Here is a 17,665-nt window from a genome sequence, read left to right on the forward strand (position 1 = left end):
GCTTGTCTATTTTGAAAGCATAAATGTTTACACTTGACACGTCAGTCGACTCGTGCTAAGTAGCATTTGATCTAATCCGTGATTTTTTGTTGTTGTTATCAAGCTGTGTTGAATGCTGGCAGTTTCCAAGTTTGTGGCACGGGAACTTGCTAGAATTTTCTGGTGTGACATTGAGAGGGTGAAGAAACCAGCTTGTGATTGATTTGCCTAAGTGATGAACGTGACTGTACTTGGATGATTTCCATGGATTTGTGTGAGGCCGTTTGGACCCGCCCGATGCTTTGCATGAAGCTAACAGAACACATGACAGTGGAGCATAAAAACGGTCGCGGCAAGCTTGTGGACAGCAGTCAGCAGAGCACAAGTCTTCATCATGTCTTTCAACGGAAAATTCGTGCTGGAGAGTCAGGAGAACTACAAAGAGTTCTTGAAGGCGATTGGTAAGAAACATGTGAATGCTGATTCATTTAAAAAGAAAAAAAAGAGGGACTGATTGATGTCATTTTCTGTGCAGGGGCGTCTCAGGTGGAGTTGGAAAATGAAGATATCGTGACGGACCTCTATCAGGAAGATTTCATCAGGATTGCCAAGTTTTTTGGGAATGAATCTCTGACCAACACGTTCTTGCTCGGCAAGGAGGCGGAAATCGATGATCTGGATGGCACAACATTCAAGGTAAAATTCCATCAACCATTCATTTCATTCCCCTTCTACACCTAACGTGTCCTCGTTCACTAAAAAGACCACCATCAATTTGGACGGAGGCAAAATCAAGATCCAGTACCCCAAATATGTTTACACTGCTGAGGTATCTGGTGATAAATTAACTGAGGTGAGCACGCGCACATTTACACTCGTGAATTATTCGGTGAAGACGCCAATTTATTGTCTGTCCTTTCTTGCAGATTAATTCCATTCCGGGTGGGATTACCAACAAGATGATTAGCAAGAGAGAAGTAGAGTAATATGAAAAAAAATATTTAATGCAAGATGCATTAAAAACCTAATAAACAAGCATTCAACATGTTTCTGTGTCCACGTGTGTTTTTCTGTCTGTCTATTCATCCATCCATCTGGTTATCAAGGGAGATGATTATAAGAAAAGAAAATTTAGGGGATTAATAAGAGCAGTTGTGTATTTTAAATAATTAGGAATCATTTTTATTCCAAATATCAACTAGTCTACAGTTCCATTTTATTTTGTAGACGTGACCGACTTGTCCTTGTGGGGACATTTTTGGGGGCCGCACAAGTTCAGACCTCTTTCTGAGGGTCAAGACTTGGTATTAGGGTCTAGGTTTGAATTGGGTTTTGGTTGGGGTTATGGTTAGGCAACCAGTTGGGATGGTTCAGGTTAGGGGTCAGGGGCTAGGAAATGCATTATGTCAACGAGATGTCCCCACTACGATACAAAGACAATCGTGTGTGCGTGCGTGTGTGCGTGAGAGAGAACTGTGAAGGGATGTTAGGTATAACATTTCCTCTACATTTTGTTTTGGCGAATATTATCATATATGTACCTGACGTCATAGATCGAGACGTGATGATCCCGTTGTGACTCAGCGAAGAGCGAGAGCGCCTCTAAGTGGTTTTAAATTGCTACTGCAGCTCTCTTCAACAAGATTGATCTCTCTTTAAAAAAAAATAAATAAAAAATACAATTGCTACTGCATAATCAATACAAGCACTGTAACAAAATATTCTGACTTTACGTAGACAACATGCTTACGTTGATTGACACAAACATTTCAATTTTCAGCATTTGTATTATTTTTGCTGTCGTTTGATGTGGGGAAGAACAGGCACGTGGGTACGAATGCACGCATGTTTTGTGTTCATTAAAAATGTTAATTGTTTTACAACTATGCATTTTAATTATATATATAAAATGTTTTCCGTATTTATGAATATGAAAAGAATAATAAGATATTGCTAGCGAGTGAGAATAATACTACTAAGTTCTAATCAGAAATTTCATAGAGAGCCAATGCATTTTAAATAAGTCGTTCTGAAATTATTACAGATAATAGAACCCCCCCCCCCCCGAACAGTCCGTTTTATTTATTGAATACATTTTGCCCTTTTGTAATAAATTGTAATCAATTTAACACACAGATGCTCATATCCTTCCTCAGTGGGTACGTGGCCTTGTTTTTCAGATTAGAAAGATCGTTTTTGAAAAACAGTTTGTTTTTATTTATGCTGCCAATAAAAAAAGCAACAACATTTTTTTTTTTTTTTTTTTTTACAAAGATTTGCCAGAAAAAGTGATACTCAAGTAAAGTGCAAAAACCTAAAAAATGTCACACATCACAATCACAGCAATGAAGTTTGTCTGACTTGGGTGAAAATTAATATCTATAGCCTACACAAGTAACTTTATATCCCAATAAAGATATACATGAAGTGAATGGCAATTCTCAGGGGTCTTTACTATGTTTAGTTATAAAAAAGTTTTTATATACTACACTAGAAAATGAAATAAAAATTAAGACAAAAATATCTGGTGGAATCTCTTTTCAAGGAATGCAGTACATAATTGTATGTTATATATATATATATATATATTTTAAAAATATTTTTAAAAATATATTTTCATGTCTTTTGATATTGATTGATGTATGCACGCGTTGTCAATACACTTAAATAACATGGAACAAATTTACGGCAAATGATATACCATACATTATGTCATACTGTAAAATTATTATTTTATAGTTTTACTTTTGTAAAACTATTTAATGAATGCCAAAGATGTCCAGAACAAATGGAGCCGTTTCTGCCAGATGCAGAAGAAGCTAACAGTCGAACAATACGATAGAGCCTTTTCCATTGTATCTACAACTAGAAAAATTCCCGCGGAAATTTTGAATGGGACTGCTGACTCTTGCAAGGTGGAAAGGTGCATGTATGTAGTACTTGTAGCAATAGAAGTAGTAGTATAGTAGTAGGACTTTTAGTAGTAGCACTTGTAATAGCTAAAAAAAAAACTGTATTTAAATAGCAGTCCATTCCATTTAATTAAAAAAATATAAATTAAAAATAATAATAATAATGTTTTTTTTTTTTTTTTTGAAAATGTATTTAAATAAATGTAAATGAGCTGAACAGTTTAAAATTCAAACGACTGGAATCGGTCAAGAAATGTGGAAGTTAACCATATTCAACATAAACTAAAAGTATCTTACTGTCCCTTTAAGAAACATGCACATTCACGCACACGCATTGGAACTTTAACATACTGGAGAGACGTCACGCACCCACATTCAACTGAAATGAATGAGAGACGCACACCTCGAACAAAAGCCTCTCACGACTTAACGGTTCAAGATGCAGATTCAAGAAATGGCTCGTTAGAACGGCAAGGGTTTGGGGAACGCGAGCATGTTCTTATTTTCTTAATCGGATGACAAATGACCAAATGAGAGCAGGTTGAAAACTAAAGATAGGCAAAAAGTCCGACTTCTCCTCGCTTAAAGTGAAAATAAAGGTACTAAATGACACCTTAGCCAAATAAAAGTTAGTTTGTCTGAAAGAAGACGCTTGCGAATTTGATGTCTAGTGAGCAAAGATTGTGTCCATGGTGACGAGTTGAAGTGAAACTTTTGGAAATAGATTTTTTGGTTCCCGCCACTCAAAGCCTAATTGCTCCACTGAAGCCTTTGCAATACACACCAATGTTAGAAGGCTATTTCACTCACTGTCTTTGAACCTGCACAGGGGGGAGAGCTTTCATTCCTTAAAATTTTTTTTGACACTGAGCTAAAGATGGGAAAAATTGCTACAAAATGAGCTAAAATTCATATCGGTCGGATAACGTATGCGCGCGCAGCGTGTCTTGGAAAAAGGCGCTTGATGTGTGATTTTGTCTTTCCTTTTCCCATTCATTCCTATGGGACTTTTTGGGGGACTTTTTTGGGAATTGCGTCGCCATGGTAAGTCGGAATTCCTAGAAAAGTAATGCCGCACCGAGTCAGATCGAGCCGCATCGTTTGATACCTCATTTGTCCCGGTGCGATCTACGGTACGGGCCGCATTTTTGCGGAAAAAATCTACAATAATAAACCCATTTCCTAGGTAGGATAGTAATGTGTGCCTGCTTGCTCCGCTCAGCAGTCCCATAATAAACAGTATTTTGTTACCGTATATTGAGCAACTCTAACATGTCAAATTGAGGGAATCAACATCGGTGGGTTCTCCCCACCTAACCACATGTGCACATTTCGCTGAGAAACAAGTCGAAACTGTCAAACTTAAGTGCGGAGAGAACATCATGATATCGTCCAAAATGCAAACGACTTTTCAAAATGCGGAATTTGCTTTGGAAGCTGAAAAACTGTCTGGAGACGATGAGATGATTTCCATGGATTTGTGTGAGGCAGTCTGGACCCGCCTGATGTTTTGCATGAAGCTAACAGAACACATGACGGTGGAGCATAAAAACGGTTGCGGCAAGCTTGTGGACAGCAGTCAGCAGAGCACAAGTCTTCATCATGTCTTTCAACGGAAAATTCGTGCTGGAGAGTCGGGAGAACTACAAAGAGTTCTTGGAGGCGATTGGTAAGAAACATGTGAATGCTGATTCATTTAAAAAGAAAAAAAGAGGGACTGATTGATGTCATTTTCTGTGCAGGGGCGTCTCAGGTGGAGTTGGAAAATGAAGATATTGTGACGGACCTCTATCAGGAAGATTTCATCAGGATTGCCAAGTTTTTTGGGAATGAATCTCTGACCAACACGTTCTTGCTCGGCAAGGAGGCGGAAATCGATGATCTGGATGGCACAACATTCAAGGTAAAATTCCATCAACCATTCATTTCATTCCCCTTCTACACCTAACGTGTCCTCGTTCACTAAAAAGACCACCATCAATTTGGACGGAGGCAAAATCAAGATCCAGTACCCCAAATATGTTTACACTGCTGAGGTATCTGGTGATAAATTAACCGAGGTGAGCACGCGCACATTTACACTCGTGAATTATTCGGTGAAGACGCCAATTTATTGTCTGTCCTTTCTTGCAGATTAATTCCATTCCGGGTGGGATTACCAACAAGATGATTAGCAAGAAAGTAGTGGTGTAATATGAATACATTTTAAAAATCTTATTGCAATAATGATTAAAAAGTAAAATAATTTAACAAGTTATGTGTCTGCATCTTTATTGGTCTGTGTATTTTGCTATTGTCACATATTATAGGATCTCTCTGGAGGTTCTACCTCCCTCCCTCCAAACTTCCCCTGTCCAATCATACTCATTCCCTCCCAGCCATTTTCACTGAAGCAGCCCCCTTTTCTCTCGTCTGTTTTACTGGATTTTGACTAATTTTGCAAGGCCCACAGACTATTGTGTTCTATTGCTATAAAAAAACGTGGAACCTAACAAAAGAAAGATTCTTTCAGCAGGAAGAGAGAGTCTGTTTCTGTTTTTCAGCAATTGGCATTAGAATATACTGTAGCCAATTGTCATTATTATTCACAAACCTGTTAAAAACACTGGCAACAAGAGCTTGTTGCAACGTGGCACTGGTTGAGCTCTTATACTCTGCTGCCACCTGCTGGCCGTTTTTTGTAATATCTATCATTAAATGACCTCTATGTCAGAAACTATATCAAAGCCATCTGTATGCTGAAACATAAAACAAAACGTTTTGGGGAGTGAAGGACAAAGTATTTTAAAAAACGTATTTAGACGTTTTTGGGTTTTAAAGGCGAAAGCCTTTTTTTTTTTAGGTATCAAAAGTACTTGGTATCGGTGACTAATCAAGAGTTGAGTACTTGAATTGGTATGGGATAAATATATATGACATACATATATAATAAGCGGAAAATGTTCCACTCCAAATAGTCGGTTTTAGCGGTTGGAGGTTCCACTGCACTTTTTTTTTTAATCTTCTTGGAATGTGGCAAAGTTTTTGTGGTGTACATAAGTGTAAGTGTAAGTGTGGTGTGGAGTTCATGTCATGTCATGTCATGTCATGTCATGTCAGACGGCCTGCTCGGCAGTTTCACCGCACTAAGAAATACAATTGGCATTAGCATTATTGGCTAAGGAGCTAGTAGCAAGTGCAGAGCTCTCCCAACTCACCTCGGTAATAACCAGTGTTGTGCTCGTTACTAAAAAATAGTAACTAGTTACAGTTATTAGTTACTTCATTTTAAAAGTAACTCAATTACTCTGATGATTACTTACACAAAAAAGTAATGCGTTACTATTAAAAGTAACTCTTTAGTTACTTAAAAAAAAAGGTAATTTTTGCTCAACTTAAGTAAAGTAATGAGCGCATTTCAACGTCGAAAAACTCGTCTTGCCTTGACTCTCCATGACTGCCGAATCCGATACAGATTTTGGGGTGTGCGATTCGATTCAGAATTGATTTTTGATTAAGAACGATTTTTGATTCAAAAGGATTTGATTGGCAATGATTTTTGCTTCAATCTATAGATGCGCAAGGAATTGTAATGATCTACTCCAGTCTGACTCGCTGATGCTAATTAGCGTGCTACTTGCGGCACTTTTATCACTCAAAAGAACGGCTCCACGCTGCAAAAAAACAACTTTTATTGTAATAACTTGAACGGGACTTTTTTCCTTTTACTCTCTAATGTGGCTACAACTTAACAGCGTATCAGACCGCGTCGAACCAAACTGCCCCTCAGTGGCCAAACCGGGTACAACATGAACAGCACTCCAAATAAAGGCACACACAGACGAAGGCAAGACCGTATAAAATAATTTAAATAAAATCGATTTTAAATGAGAATCACGATTCTTATGAGAATCGATTTTTGGGCACACCCCTACTAGTTACTACCCAACACTGGTACCCTGAAAAATAGCAAGTGATATTTGAGTATATTTTGAGCTGCTGAGCCAATTCACACCGTTGCATGAGTAACTTTTAGTGACTTCATGAAAATCACTGACTCCGAATGAGTAAAGTGATATTTTTATTGACTACAAACACAAATGCCGCGATAACGGTTTTGTGTCATTTACACTGAAATGTGAAACGACATTTGAAGTCAATCTGGGTTTGTGTAGTTACATTATTTGTCTCGCCTCAGTCGTTTAAGGAGGCAACAAACTTCTGATCCGTCTGTGTACAGCCTCACTTCTTTTCAAGCGTGTTGGGTCTTGCAGTCGGTCATCCTCTTACTCACTCTTGTGAAAGTCACACCCTTCTCTCCCGGTGTGATGCACTTCTGGAACACAAGCGTATGAAGAAGGAAAGCAACGTATAGACTCAAGTCAAATGTATTTATCGAGAGTCAAAAGGCGCACGGTAGACAAATAGTAGATTCCTGCAACCTCGTAAGTTAAGACATCTACACCATTCTTTCGGATACCTTAACTCATTCACTGCCATAAATTCATAAAAAATAAAGATAATTAAAAATTAGGGGCAACAGGCGATTATTTTTTTTTATTGTAATTAATCGCATGACTTCACTAGTTAACGCACGATTAATCACAAAATTGATATCTGTTCTAAATGTACATAAAAAAAATTCTAGGTTTTCATACTCTTGTTAGCAAAAGTGTTGTTGTTTTTTTAAACTAATAGAAATAGTATAAATGAATGAGTGAATGAATGAATTTATAGCCGTCAATGGCAATGAATGAGTAAAAAAAAGAAGAAGAATACATTATAAAAAATTTGGGTCGTCAGGCGATTCAAATTTGTAATCATAATTAATCGCACGACTTCACTAGTTAACTCACAATTAATAACACATTTTATATCTGTTCTAAATGTACAATTTAAAAAAATCTAGGTTTTCATACTCTTGTTAACAAAAGTGGGAAAAAATGTTTAACTGATAGAAATAGTTCAAATGATTTTTGGACGTCTATAGCCGTCAATGGCAGTGAATGAGTTAAAGAAGCAAAATGAAGTCGTAGATATCAATGCGGCTTACAGTCAAATTTTCAGAAATATTCCCAAAATGAAGTCCATTTGGCATTTTATGTCCCATTTAGCTCATCTGGGGTTTTAGTGTCAGGGCCTCCAGTCATGTGATTATGAATGCTACTCACTCACCATGACCAACTTATCGTTCACCATCTCAGCTGCAAAGAGGTACTGTGGGAAATGTACTGAAATCTTCCCACCTTCCATCCTGACGGGCGCCTGCAAGAAGCAACACACTTGTTTCTACATCAAGAACTTTCCTGTTATGGTAATTGAAATTCCAAATCCAAACTGCGTTCACAGCCGCGGCAAACCCATGCCACAAAAGATCTGGACTCACCTTGAATTTGGAGCCCGTCATTGTCAGCAGCTCACATTCCTGACCGGCGGTGAACTTATTAGACCAAGTCCAGTTGGGGATCGTTTGAGTCCACGTGAAGTTATTCCCTTCCTGAAGAACTTCTGTCTGGATTTTGCTGTCAGTCTTGGCACTGAGAAGTCCTTTGGCAGAAAAATCCAAAATACGGACATTTAACAAAGATGATATTGCGGATATTTGTAGGTTGATGAAAGAAGAAATCCAATACCAATTGCTTTGAGGAATTCTTCGTAGTTTTCCTGACTCTCCAGCTCGTATTTCCCAGCGAAAGACATTATGGTGAATGAAAAGGTGTCAGGAAGGCAACCGCATGACGAAAACAGGCGTGGCCGGCCTTCCGCAGATATGCTCGTTTCTCGTTGAAGCACTGGCAAGTGCCAACGCGGCCTCGCGCAGATTTCAGCGTGTCAGTCACACAGCCAAGTGAAACATAAACGTGCTCCTCCTCCAGGTGAGCTGCATTCTTCACTAACGTGTACATCACCACTACAGCGCCGTTCTTGTTCAACATCTTGCCACTAACAAAATGTCACAAAGAATTACCGGAGGCAAATTGAAACACACAGCTGATAAATACAGAGAATTTGTGTCATTTCAGCCATGTGGTTGAATGAAAGTCCCTTAAGTTATATTAGGGATAAGCTAGTAAATTGTGTTAATTTAGCTAGTACTGTATAGTATTTCAGTGTCACTGTTTGATATATATATTTTTTTTATATATACAGTATATTTAAAAAAAAGATACTCCTAACATTCTACAGCAGTGATGGGCAGCTTGCAGATGGGCCTGCACACATATTATTATTATTATGTATAAATAAATAAAATAAATAAATAAGTTTAAAAAATATTGACCTATTTACCAGGGGGGGTTGGGGTTCAATATTAAAATTATATATATATATATATATATATATAGTTAGAAAAAATCAATTTGTCAATATATTGCGATTTTACAGCGTGCAATTATGGAATGGATTCAATATGCGGCCGAATCGATTTTTGACCATCAGTTTTTTATGGAAATATTAAACAAAACGTCTTACTTAGGGTTCGGATTTACACATTAAGTATGGAAAAATGTTATATTACTGAAACATTTTAAGCCTTAATATTTTTATTTCAGTGCTGTTCAAACATGAAACAGACTGCAACCTGTTTGTTAAATGCAGTGGCTCAGTTATAAGCCTGGATTTTCAGATAAATAAATATATTTTCATACAAATCTTACAGAGTACATGCACAAGTTTACTGATAAGTATTTTCTAAATTTGAGTTAATTTTTTTCCGCAATAATCAATTTATAGATCCGTATTGTGATTAAACGGTATGGAATTGAATCGCCAGGTACTCGGCAGTTTACACCCCTAGCGCCGCCATAATCAACGAAAACTGAAAGTTCCTTATTATTATTATTTTCTTTAAAATAGCACGTGATGAGAATCACCGTTTTGCATAATTCTAATGAGATTTATTGGAATGTTTAGAAATGGAAAAAGACTACTGTATACTTTTATGCACCAAAATACATGTGAATCCTATTTTAATGGCATGGAATTATTTGAATTTACACAGTATGTATACTTTTATCTAAATGAATGTATTTTATAATAAAGTCTTATGGTTCATGGCCTTTTTATTGCTTTATTATACAAATATTTCCAAATTTTAAACTCTTGTTCAGAAGTGATGAAACAGCCTCCCAACTGTAATCCTTCGACCACACACTCTTAGCATAATGAGGCCTGCGATAGACATATCAAGCAGCCCCTAAACTCCCACGCTAAGATGGTGGGAAAAGTCTCGCAAATTAAAAACTTTTAAACTGTAAAACTCGTTACTGTAAAAATCACAGTATATTACTAACAGTTATTGTGTAAAAGTAAAATACTATAATTTTGTACAGTATGTTATTGGATTTATAATTTCCAGTCTAATACTGTCAATTTATATACATTTATTTACTGTATTTTATTATATGTATATTTTTTCATTTCTGATTACAGTATTTTACTGCAGTAAGGTACTATAATGTGTTGGTTGGTAAGACAGTAAAATTCAAAATAATTTTCTTTTTTTTTTTTTACATGAAATATGTTGACAGCATGTTCACTGTATTATTTTATTTGATTGAAACATAATGTGGATCTAATTCAGAACTACCCCCCCTTCATAATGACGGACGGAGCCCTGCAAGAACCGGTTTATACACAAAGAATTTTGAACAGATTGTAATTTGTAATCTATAACTCTGAGGGCAAGACGATTGATTTCCCGCCCACCACCACCACCTCGGCCCCGCCCTCTCGGGACAAACTTCCGCAACGGTCTGAAGAGTTCCTGCGGATACTTTTACTCGACGACGTTTGTGAGAAACGAAACGATGGCTTCAAGTTTACATTCAGTATATCAAATACTGTCAGAATTGTCATTCGATACCTTCCAGAAGCTGTGTAGGCAACTAGTGAGCCAAGGGTCGTTGAAGGAGGGGACCTACAGCACGAGAGAGGAGCTGCTCACTGACTTGACTTCCTCGCTGGGCGAGGATGAAGCTCGCAAAGCTATCGTTGCTTCGCTCAGGGTGATTGGTGACCCCATAGAAGGGGTTCAAGGTTCAGGTACTATTTCTGACGTTTATCTTCTATACACAACGACGAATAACCAACAGCGCAACCAAAAAACTGCGAATTGGGCGGGGGTAATAAGTTTGCTTTCACTTTCGATAGCCTAACTACGAGTCTAACATGTTGAAAATGTAGTGGCCCCGCCCCCTATTTTAAAACAGTACACAAAAACAGAAAGTATATGTACAGCTAATGTCCCTACTAATCATCCATGCGTCTGAGCAATCACACAAACTCCTGAGCATTTCTTGGAGCAGCGCGAGCAACATCAAACATCTACACGGCGACCAAACCAGTGTCACACCTATCCCAAACCTGAGATCATAAGTTACATAATGTATGTATATTACTGTAAAGATGTTGTTCTTTCCGGAGGCTGGGGAAAGGCGGGTAACAAATAGATGCGAGTTTCTGACGATGGAGGATCAAAACTGCCAAAATGAAAAATAAACAAATGGCTAAATAGATAAATGAATGAATAAGTGAAAATAAAAACGTATATAAAAATAGAATTAAAAAAACAATTATAAAACATAAATCGAAATTAAAAACAATATATATCCGTATATATAAAAAAATGAGATAAAAAAACAAAACAAAAATAAGTGTCAAAATAAATACAAAAATAAATATATAAATAAATAGAATTATATATCAATAAATAAAAAACGCTCTGCTTGTCTGCTCTCACATTTATTTCAATCTGCAGGTCGCTCTATCAGGTCGAAATGTTATTTGCGTTGTAAATGACTGAATGGTCGTTCTCTACTCTCACATAGTTGGACAGTTCTGCTACAGGGTTCGAGCACAACCTTTATTAGCAATGCAAAGCTAGACAGATGCACAAAAGCACACGTTGTCTGGTACACATGACAAACAGAGTTCTACTAAAAAGGAAGACATGTTGAGCCACTATTAATTTCAAAACATTATACAAACTTACTTTACGCTATTCGGTCGATTATAATTAATGACCGATTAATCGGTCGGGTCCTACAATCAGTGGTACTTTGACTTTAAGAGACTTCTCACAGCGGTGCTTGCCAAGTTGCCAACAAAGATTTCTCTACAAAGGAGCAGGGCCCTACAGTACGACCAATTCACCCGCAAATGCGGCCAACTGTACAGCCTGTGCTGGTAAAAAATTAAACCAGTCGCACGGAGCGAATACACGTTTTAATGAGTGGTGCAATGGCTCATCTTTGAGCCGTGATCCGTATGCATCAAGCGCCACGGTTCGGGTCGTACATCGGCAGAACGCGCTGCGGAGGCCAACTTCAAAAAGAAAAGCCTTCCAAGTAATACATGCAATCTATGCAATTGCCCGTGGAAGGCGTCAAGGCCACCGACTTGATTCGTCCTCACGCGACAGTCGACTTCCAACATCAACACAACGCCACCTCGAAAGGATATTTAACTGCCAATTAAAGACGCTAAGAAAGTTAATTAGTCTGTCATTGTATGATACGACACAAGTCAACGGTGTTGGCAACTAGCCACTAACGGGAGCGTAAACATTGACAGGGTTCGGCGAGCAGTGATGCGTTTAAATGCAGTCAGGCATTTCAATTCAGACAGAAAAAGTTCATCATTGCATTAACCGTTAATAATTGAAAATATCTTAACAATGTAGGCTTTCTATCAATCAATAAAAGCTAGCATACATTTAGAAGAATAATGGGTTTCAAAAACGTAACCCGCCGGTGGTGGTTCCCATCCTGGGTAAAAATCCATCTTTTGTCGGCCATTTATCTCCGGGACTCAGGACACCGAGGATTTTCAAAAGGCCACGACTGGTTCGGGGCAGACAATCTTAATTTTAATAAGGAAGATACGAGGCAGGACACGTAAACCCATTTTGACCGGGACCGGATTGCTGCGGTTCCCCCGAAACTCTACTCAAGCGCTCCAGTCGAGCGGGCCTGCGTGAACCATGGGGCGGGTGGCAGGCGGCACGCTGAGCCGTCTGACGGCGGCAATGGACGGCGCGTGCATACACTGTAAAAAAAAAACAAATAAACCAAAAGTCATGCTGTAAAAAATCAGCAAAACAGCGAGGCCGCGAAAGATGAACCAGCGAGAAACAAGGGAACACTGTACCTAATCATGTACTAAGCTTCCATCCTCCATTCTAGTTGTTGGTAAGCCAATCAATCAAAATAAAGAATAAACCTTGGTTGGTACTTTTTGTTTTAAAGTAAGCATTTATTATAATTTACATCACTGTCAACAGCTCGACATTAAGAATAACTCTTAATGTAACTGCGTGAATTAGATTATAAAGTTACCGTACGTGAACCCAGTCCTGGAATAACATCTGTAAATTGCATGTTTTTAGCAGAAGGCTTCAGCGGCCTCAGCGGCATCACTGGCGCCATTTCCGCCTTTTACGGGAAATACGGTAAGTCTTGTTCTGTTTTACTCAATGAATTTTGCTGAGCCACCATTAAATGTGCTTTTTTTTTTGCTGTACGTGCTGTTAACATTTTTAATTCTTTATTTTATATTTTAACTATTTTGAATTTAGTTATAGATGTGTAGAGCAGGTGAAATAAGGTTATTCAATATAACTCGACCTTAACCTATCTGTTATCTTGTTACGTCTAAATTCCCTTTCCCTTGTCCTGTTTGAGAAAGTGCAAGCTGGCATATTGAGATTCTGTTTTGAGAACGTGCAAACTGGCATATTGAGATTCTGTTTTGGGAAGAAAGTACAAGCTAGCACACTGAGAACCTGTTTTGTCTAAATATGAAAGATCAACATAGCATACTGTGAGAATGTAATCTGTTTTTCGTATTTGATGGGAGGAGAAGAGGCGTTTTCTGTACAAACTCTGATTGTAATAAAGGGCTGTGTCTCATGGACGAGGCACACATTCTTGGATGACACACTTTTGGTGGTATTCAATTGTGTGACCGGAGATCTCTGTAATAAATCATCCTTGCAAGGACCCCCTTCACAAGAATCTCATTTTTGATTTATTCGAACACGCAAAAGATTACAAATTATAATATAATCTTACAGTGCATTAAACTCTTAGGGGCAGTGTGGTGCCACACATGCCAGAGTCGTAGATAGAGAGTTTGGCCTACTCCGCTGTGGTTGGTCAACTGCTGCTCACCTGACATATGGACACATATTGTTACCCTGCTGCTAGATTTCGTTGTGTTTTGTGATGGGGTTTTCCCCAAAACAGCGAGGCCGCGAAAGATGAACCAGCGAGAAACAAGGGAACACTGTACCTAATCATGTACTAAGCTTCCATCCTCCATTCTAGTTGTTGGTAAGCCAATCAATCAAAATAAAGAATAAACCTTGGTTGGTACTTTTTGTTTTAAAGTAAGCATTTATTATAATTTACATCACTGTCAACAGCTCGACATTAAGAATAACTCTTAATGTAACTGCGTGAATTAGATTATAAAGTTACCGTACGTGAACCCAGTCCTAGAATAACATCTGTAAATTGCATGTTTTTAGCAAAAGGCTTCAGCATCTTCAGCCCCGTCGATCGCGGCAGTGGACTGGTGGGGAAGAGGATTTCTGGTAAGTCTTGTTCTGTTTTACTCAATGAATTTTGCTGAGCCACCATTAAATCTGCTTTTTTTTTTTTTTTTGCTGTACGTGCATTAAACTCTTAGGGGCAGTGTGGTGCCACACATGCCAGAGTCGTAGATAGAGAGTTTGGCCTACTCTGCTGTGGTTGGTCAACTGCTGCTCAGCTGACATATGGACACATATTGTTACCCTGCTGCTAGGATTTCATAGTGTTTTGCGATGGGTGTTTCCACTTTCATGTTCCAATCATGCCTTGTTGCTCAGCATGGCACCGCTATTATGATGCGTTGGTTCACTGGAAACCCACAGGAGGAAATTGTGGGAAGTGAAAGTCAATCGAGAGGACTGGGAAGCAAATAACAGTTCATTGTTGTGCAAAGTAAAGTAAAATAACACGATTTGAAGTAGGTAGGACTGCACAATGCAGCCTTCGACCTTTTATCAAGAGTTATCATTGAAAATAAAAATATGATTGATTTGAATTATAAGCCTGTACAAAGTGAATGGACTTAAAATAAAATTATCGACTTTAACTCTTGATAAAACAGGGCCCACAATATGGAAAGTTGTGGATTTTGTGTTGTAAAAAAAAAGTTCGAAATATTGTACATGCACAACTGAAAGTCATTGATAAAAATCAAAAAGAAAATATGACATATTATATGAAATCACGTTTAAATTTATTCACTATTCATTTATTCCAACCACCAGTGACTTCGACCCCAGAGATAGGAGAGCCCACCTTAGAGTCCCCAGACTCTGCTTCCTCAAAGGAAGGCGTGTCGGTGGAATTGAGGAGGTCTTCGAAGTATTCTCCCCACCGACCCACGACCCCATCTCCACTATACAGTGTTAATGGTGCACTGCTTTCCTCTCCTGAGACGCCGGATGGTGGACCAGATTTTCTTCCAAGCCATCCGGAAGTCGTCTTCCATGGCCACACCGAACTCCTCCCATGTCCGAGTTTTTGACTCAGCGACCGCCGAAGCTGCATTCCGCTTGGCCAGCCGGTCGGTACCTGTCAGCTGCCTCTGGAGTCCCACAGGACAAAAAGGCCCGATAGGACTCCTCTTCAGCTTGACGGCATCCCTTACCAGCGGGTTCAAGGTTTTCCGCCACGACAGGTACCAACCATCTTACGGCCACAGCTCCGATCGGCCGCCTCAACATTGGTGGCGCGGAACATGGCCCACTCTGACTCAATGTCCCCCGCCTCCCTCGGGACAAGAGAGAAGTTCTGCTGGAGGTGGGTGTTGAAACTCTTTCAGCGAGAGGATTCCGCCAGACGTTCCCAGCAGACTCTCACAATGCGTTTGGGTCTGCCGGTTCTGACCGGCATCTTCCCCACCATTGGGGCCAACACACCACCAGGTGGTGATCAGTTGACAGCTCCGCCCCTCTCTTCACCCGAGTGTCCAAAAGATGCGGCCGCAAATGACACTACAAAAGTGGGACAAAGTCGATCATCGAAATGCGGCCTAGGGTGTCCTGGTGCCAAGTGCACTTATGGACACCGCTATGTTTGAACATGGTGTTCGTTATGGGCAATCCGTGGCGAGCACAGAAGTCCAATAACAGAACACCACTCAGGTTCAGATCAGGGGGCCGTTCCTCCCAATCAAGCCCCCGCGGGTCTCACTGTCATTGCCCACGTGAGCATTGAAGTCCCCTAGCAGAACAAGAGAGTCCCCAGAGGGAGCGCTCTCCAGCACACCCTCCAAGGACTCCAAAAAGGGTGGGTACGCCAAACTGCTGTTTGGTGCATACTGTATACATAAACAACAGTCAGGACCCGTCCCCCCCACCCGAAGGCGCAGGGAGGCTACCCTCTCGTCTACCGGGGTGAACCCCAACGTACAGGCGGCAAGCATGTGTGAAAAGTAATATCCCTCCTCCATACCCTCGGTGGTGGTAGTCAGTATTCCTCATTCCCCCCAAAATAACTGGATGCTCCGCAATGGGTGAGCGGGGTGAGCTTGGAGCTGGTATGTACACACTCTGAAATGATACGATCATCAACCAATCCTGTCGCTTGGAAAGACTCGGAACTTTGCAATTTATCCGTTGCAGCGATCGATTTTAACAAAACAAACCAACTGAAATGTGTCTAGCCCAGAGGTGGGCAATCTCTGTCCTCGAGGGGCGGAGTTCTGCAGGTTTTGGAGATTTCTCACTTCCAACACAAGCTGATTCCAATCAACAGGATCGTTGCAGACATAATTTTTTAAGTCCAGAGCGATAAAATAAGAGCCATTTTTTGACTAAGTACAAGAGGCATGATTTCCTTTTCTGAGATAACTGACCTAATTTTTGTCTGTTTTCATTGTTTTTCAGCTGGCCTTCCCAGTGTATCTGATTTTCCATTCAAAATAACTGGAAGCTCTGCAATGGGTGAGCGGGGTGAGCTTGGAGCTGGTATGTACACACTCTGAAAGGATACGATCATCAACCAATCCTGTCGCTTGGACAGACTCGGAACTTTGCAATTTATCCGTTGCAGCGATCGATTTTAACAAAACAAACCGACTGAAATGTGTCTAGCCCAGAGGTGGGCAATCTCTGTCCTCGAGGGGCGGAGTTCTGCAGGTTTTGGAGATTTCTCACTTCCAACACAAGCTGATTCCAATCAACAGGATCGTTGCAGACATAATTTTTTAAGTCCAGAGCGATAAAATAAGAGCCATTTTTTGACTAAGTACAAGAGGCATGATTTCCTTTTCTGAGATAACTGACCTAATTTTTGTCTGTTTTCATTGTTTTTCAGCTGGCCTTCCCAGTGTATCTGATTTTCCATTCAAAATAACTGGAAGCTCTGCAATGGGTGAGCGGGGTGAGCTTGGAGCTGGTATGTACACACTCTGAAAGGATACGATCATCAACCAATCCTGTCGCTTGGACAGACTCGGAACTTTGCAATTTATCCGTTGCAGCGATCGATTTTAACAAAACAAACCGACTGAAATGTGTCTAGCCCAGAGGTGGGCAATCTCTGTCCTCGAGGGGCGGAGTTCTGCAGGTTTTGGAGATTTCTCACTTCCAACACAAGCTGATTCCAATCAACAGGATCGTTGCAGACATCATTTTTTAAGTCCAGAGCGATAAAATAAGAGCCATTTTTTGACTAAGTACAAGAGGCATGATTTCCTTTTCTGGGATAACTGACCTAATTTTTGTCTGTTTGCATTGT

The 17,665-nt window shown here is 39.7% G+C and overlaps 4 protein-coding genes across 27 annotated transcripts in view; 3 read left to right on the forward strand and 1 right to left on the reverse strand.

The window, feature by feature from the left end:
* Window positions 1-97: 97 nt before the first annotated feature.
* On the forward strand, window positions 98-1,026 carry LOC144059457 (gastrotropin-like). The gene is made up of 4 exons (XM_077578574.1): window positions 98-440; window positions 515-675; window positions 743-832; window positions 906-1,026. Exons 1-4 carry the CDS (start codon window positions 374-376, stop codon window positions 963-965), a joined length of 378 nt encoding a protein of 125 aa, XP_077434700.1. The 5' UTR covers window positions 98-373; the 3' UTR covers window positions 966-1,026.
* Window positions 1,027-4,397: 3,371 nt separating this feature from the next.
* Window positions 4,398-5,084, forward strand: LOC144059558 (gastrotropin-like). The gene is made up of 4 exons (XM_077578718.1): window positions 4,398-4,560; window positions 4,634-4,794; window positions 4,862-4,951; window positions 5,025-5,084. Exons 1-4 carry the CDS (start codon window positions 4,494-4,496, stop codon window positions 5,082-5,084), a joined length of 378 nt encoding a protein of 125 aa, XP_077434844.1. The 5' UTR covers window positions 4,398-4,493.
* A 1,850-nt stretch (window positions 5,085-6,934) lies between these two features.
* The window catches only part of LOC144059609 (gastrotropin-like), a 102,389-nt gene continuing 91,658 nt past the window's right edge, over window positions 6,935-17,665 (reverse strand). For 8 of the 11 annotated variants that reach the window (XM_077578828.1, XM_077578827.1, XM_077578830.1 and 5 more), the window contains 4 exons: window positions 8,504-8,758; window positions 8,257-8,417; window positions 8,046-8,135; window positions 6,935-7,206 (listed from right to left, as the gene is read on the reverse strand). In XM_077578828.1, coding sequence (XP_077434954.1) covers window positions 7,123-7,206; window positions 8,046-8,135; window positions 8,257-8,417; window positions 8,504-8,570 — 402 coding nt within the window. In that variant the 5' untranslated portion in view covers window positions 8,571-8,758 and the 3' untranslated portion in view covers window positions 6,935-7,122. Of the gene's footprint in view, window positions 7,207-8,045; window positions 8,136-8,256; window positions 8,418-8,503; window positions 8,814-10,734; window positions 10,849-11,739; window positions 12,918-17,665 lie in introns of those variants that run through there. The other 3 variants (XM_077578831.1, XM_077578826.1, XR_013295693.1) reach the window with 3 other exon arrangements.
* Window positions 10,607-17,665, forward strand: part of LOC144059608 (caspase recruitment domain-containing protein 8-like) — an 84,095-nt gene continuing 77,036 nt past the window's right edge. For 8 of the 14 annotated variants that reach the window (XR_013295685.1, XR_013295686.1, XR_013295687.1 and 5 more), the window contains exons 1-5: window positions 10,607-10,913; window positions 13,258-13,320; window positions 14,401-14,466; window positions 16,813-16,893; window positions 17,243-17,323. Coding sequence is in view for 10 of the 14 variants with exons in the window: in XM_077578815.1 (XP_077434941.1) it covers window positions 10,679-10,913; window positions 13,258-13,320; window positions 14,401-14,466; window positions 16,813-16,893; window positions 17,243-17,323 (526 nt within the window). In the remaining 4 variants the exon portion in view is untranslated. Of the gene's footprint in view, window positions 10,914-13,257; window positions 13,321-14,400; window positions 14,467-15,189; window positions 16,464-16,812; window positions 16,894-17,242; window positions 17,324-17,665 lie in introns of those variants that run through there. The other 6 variants (XM_077578812.1, XM_077578819.1, XM_077578818.1 and 3 more) reach the window with 6 other exon arrangements.

This window comes from Vanacampus margaritifer, chromosome 10, assembly GCF_051991255.1.
Source record: "Vanacampus margaritifer isolate UIUO_Vmar chromosome 10, RoL_Vmar_1.0, whole genome shotgun sequence".
NCBI lineage: Eukaryota > Metazoa > Chordata > Actinopteri > Syngnathiformes > Syngnathidae > Vanacampus > Vanacampus margaritifer.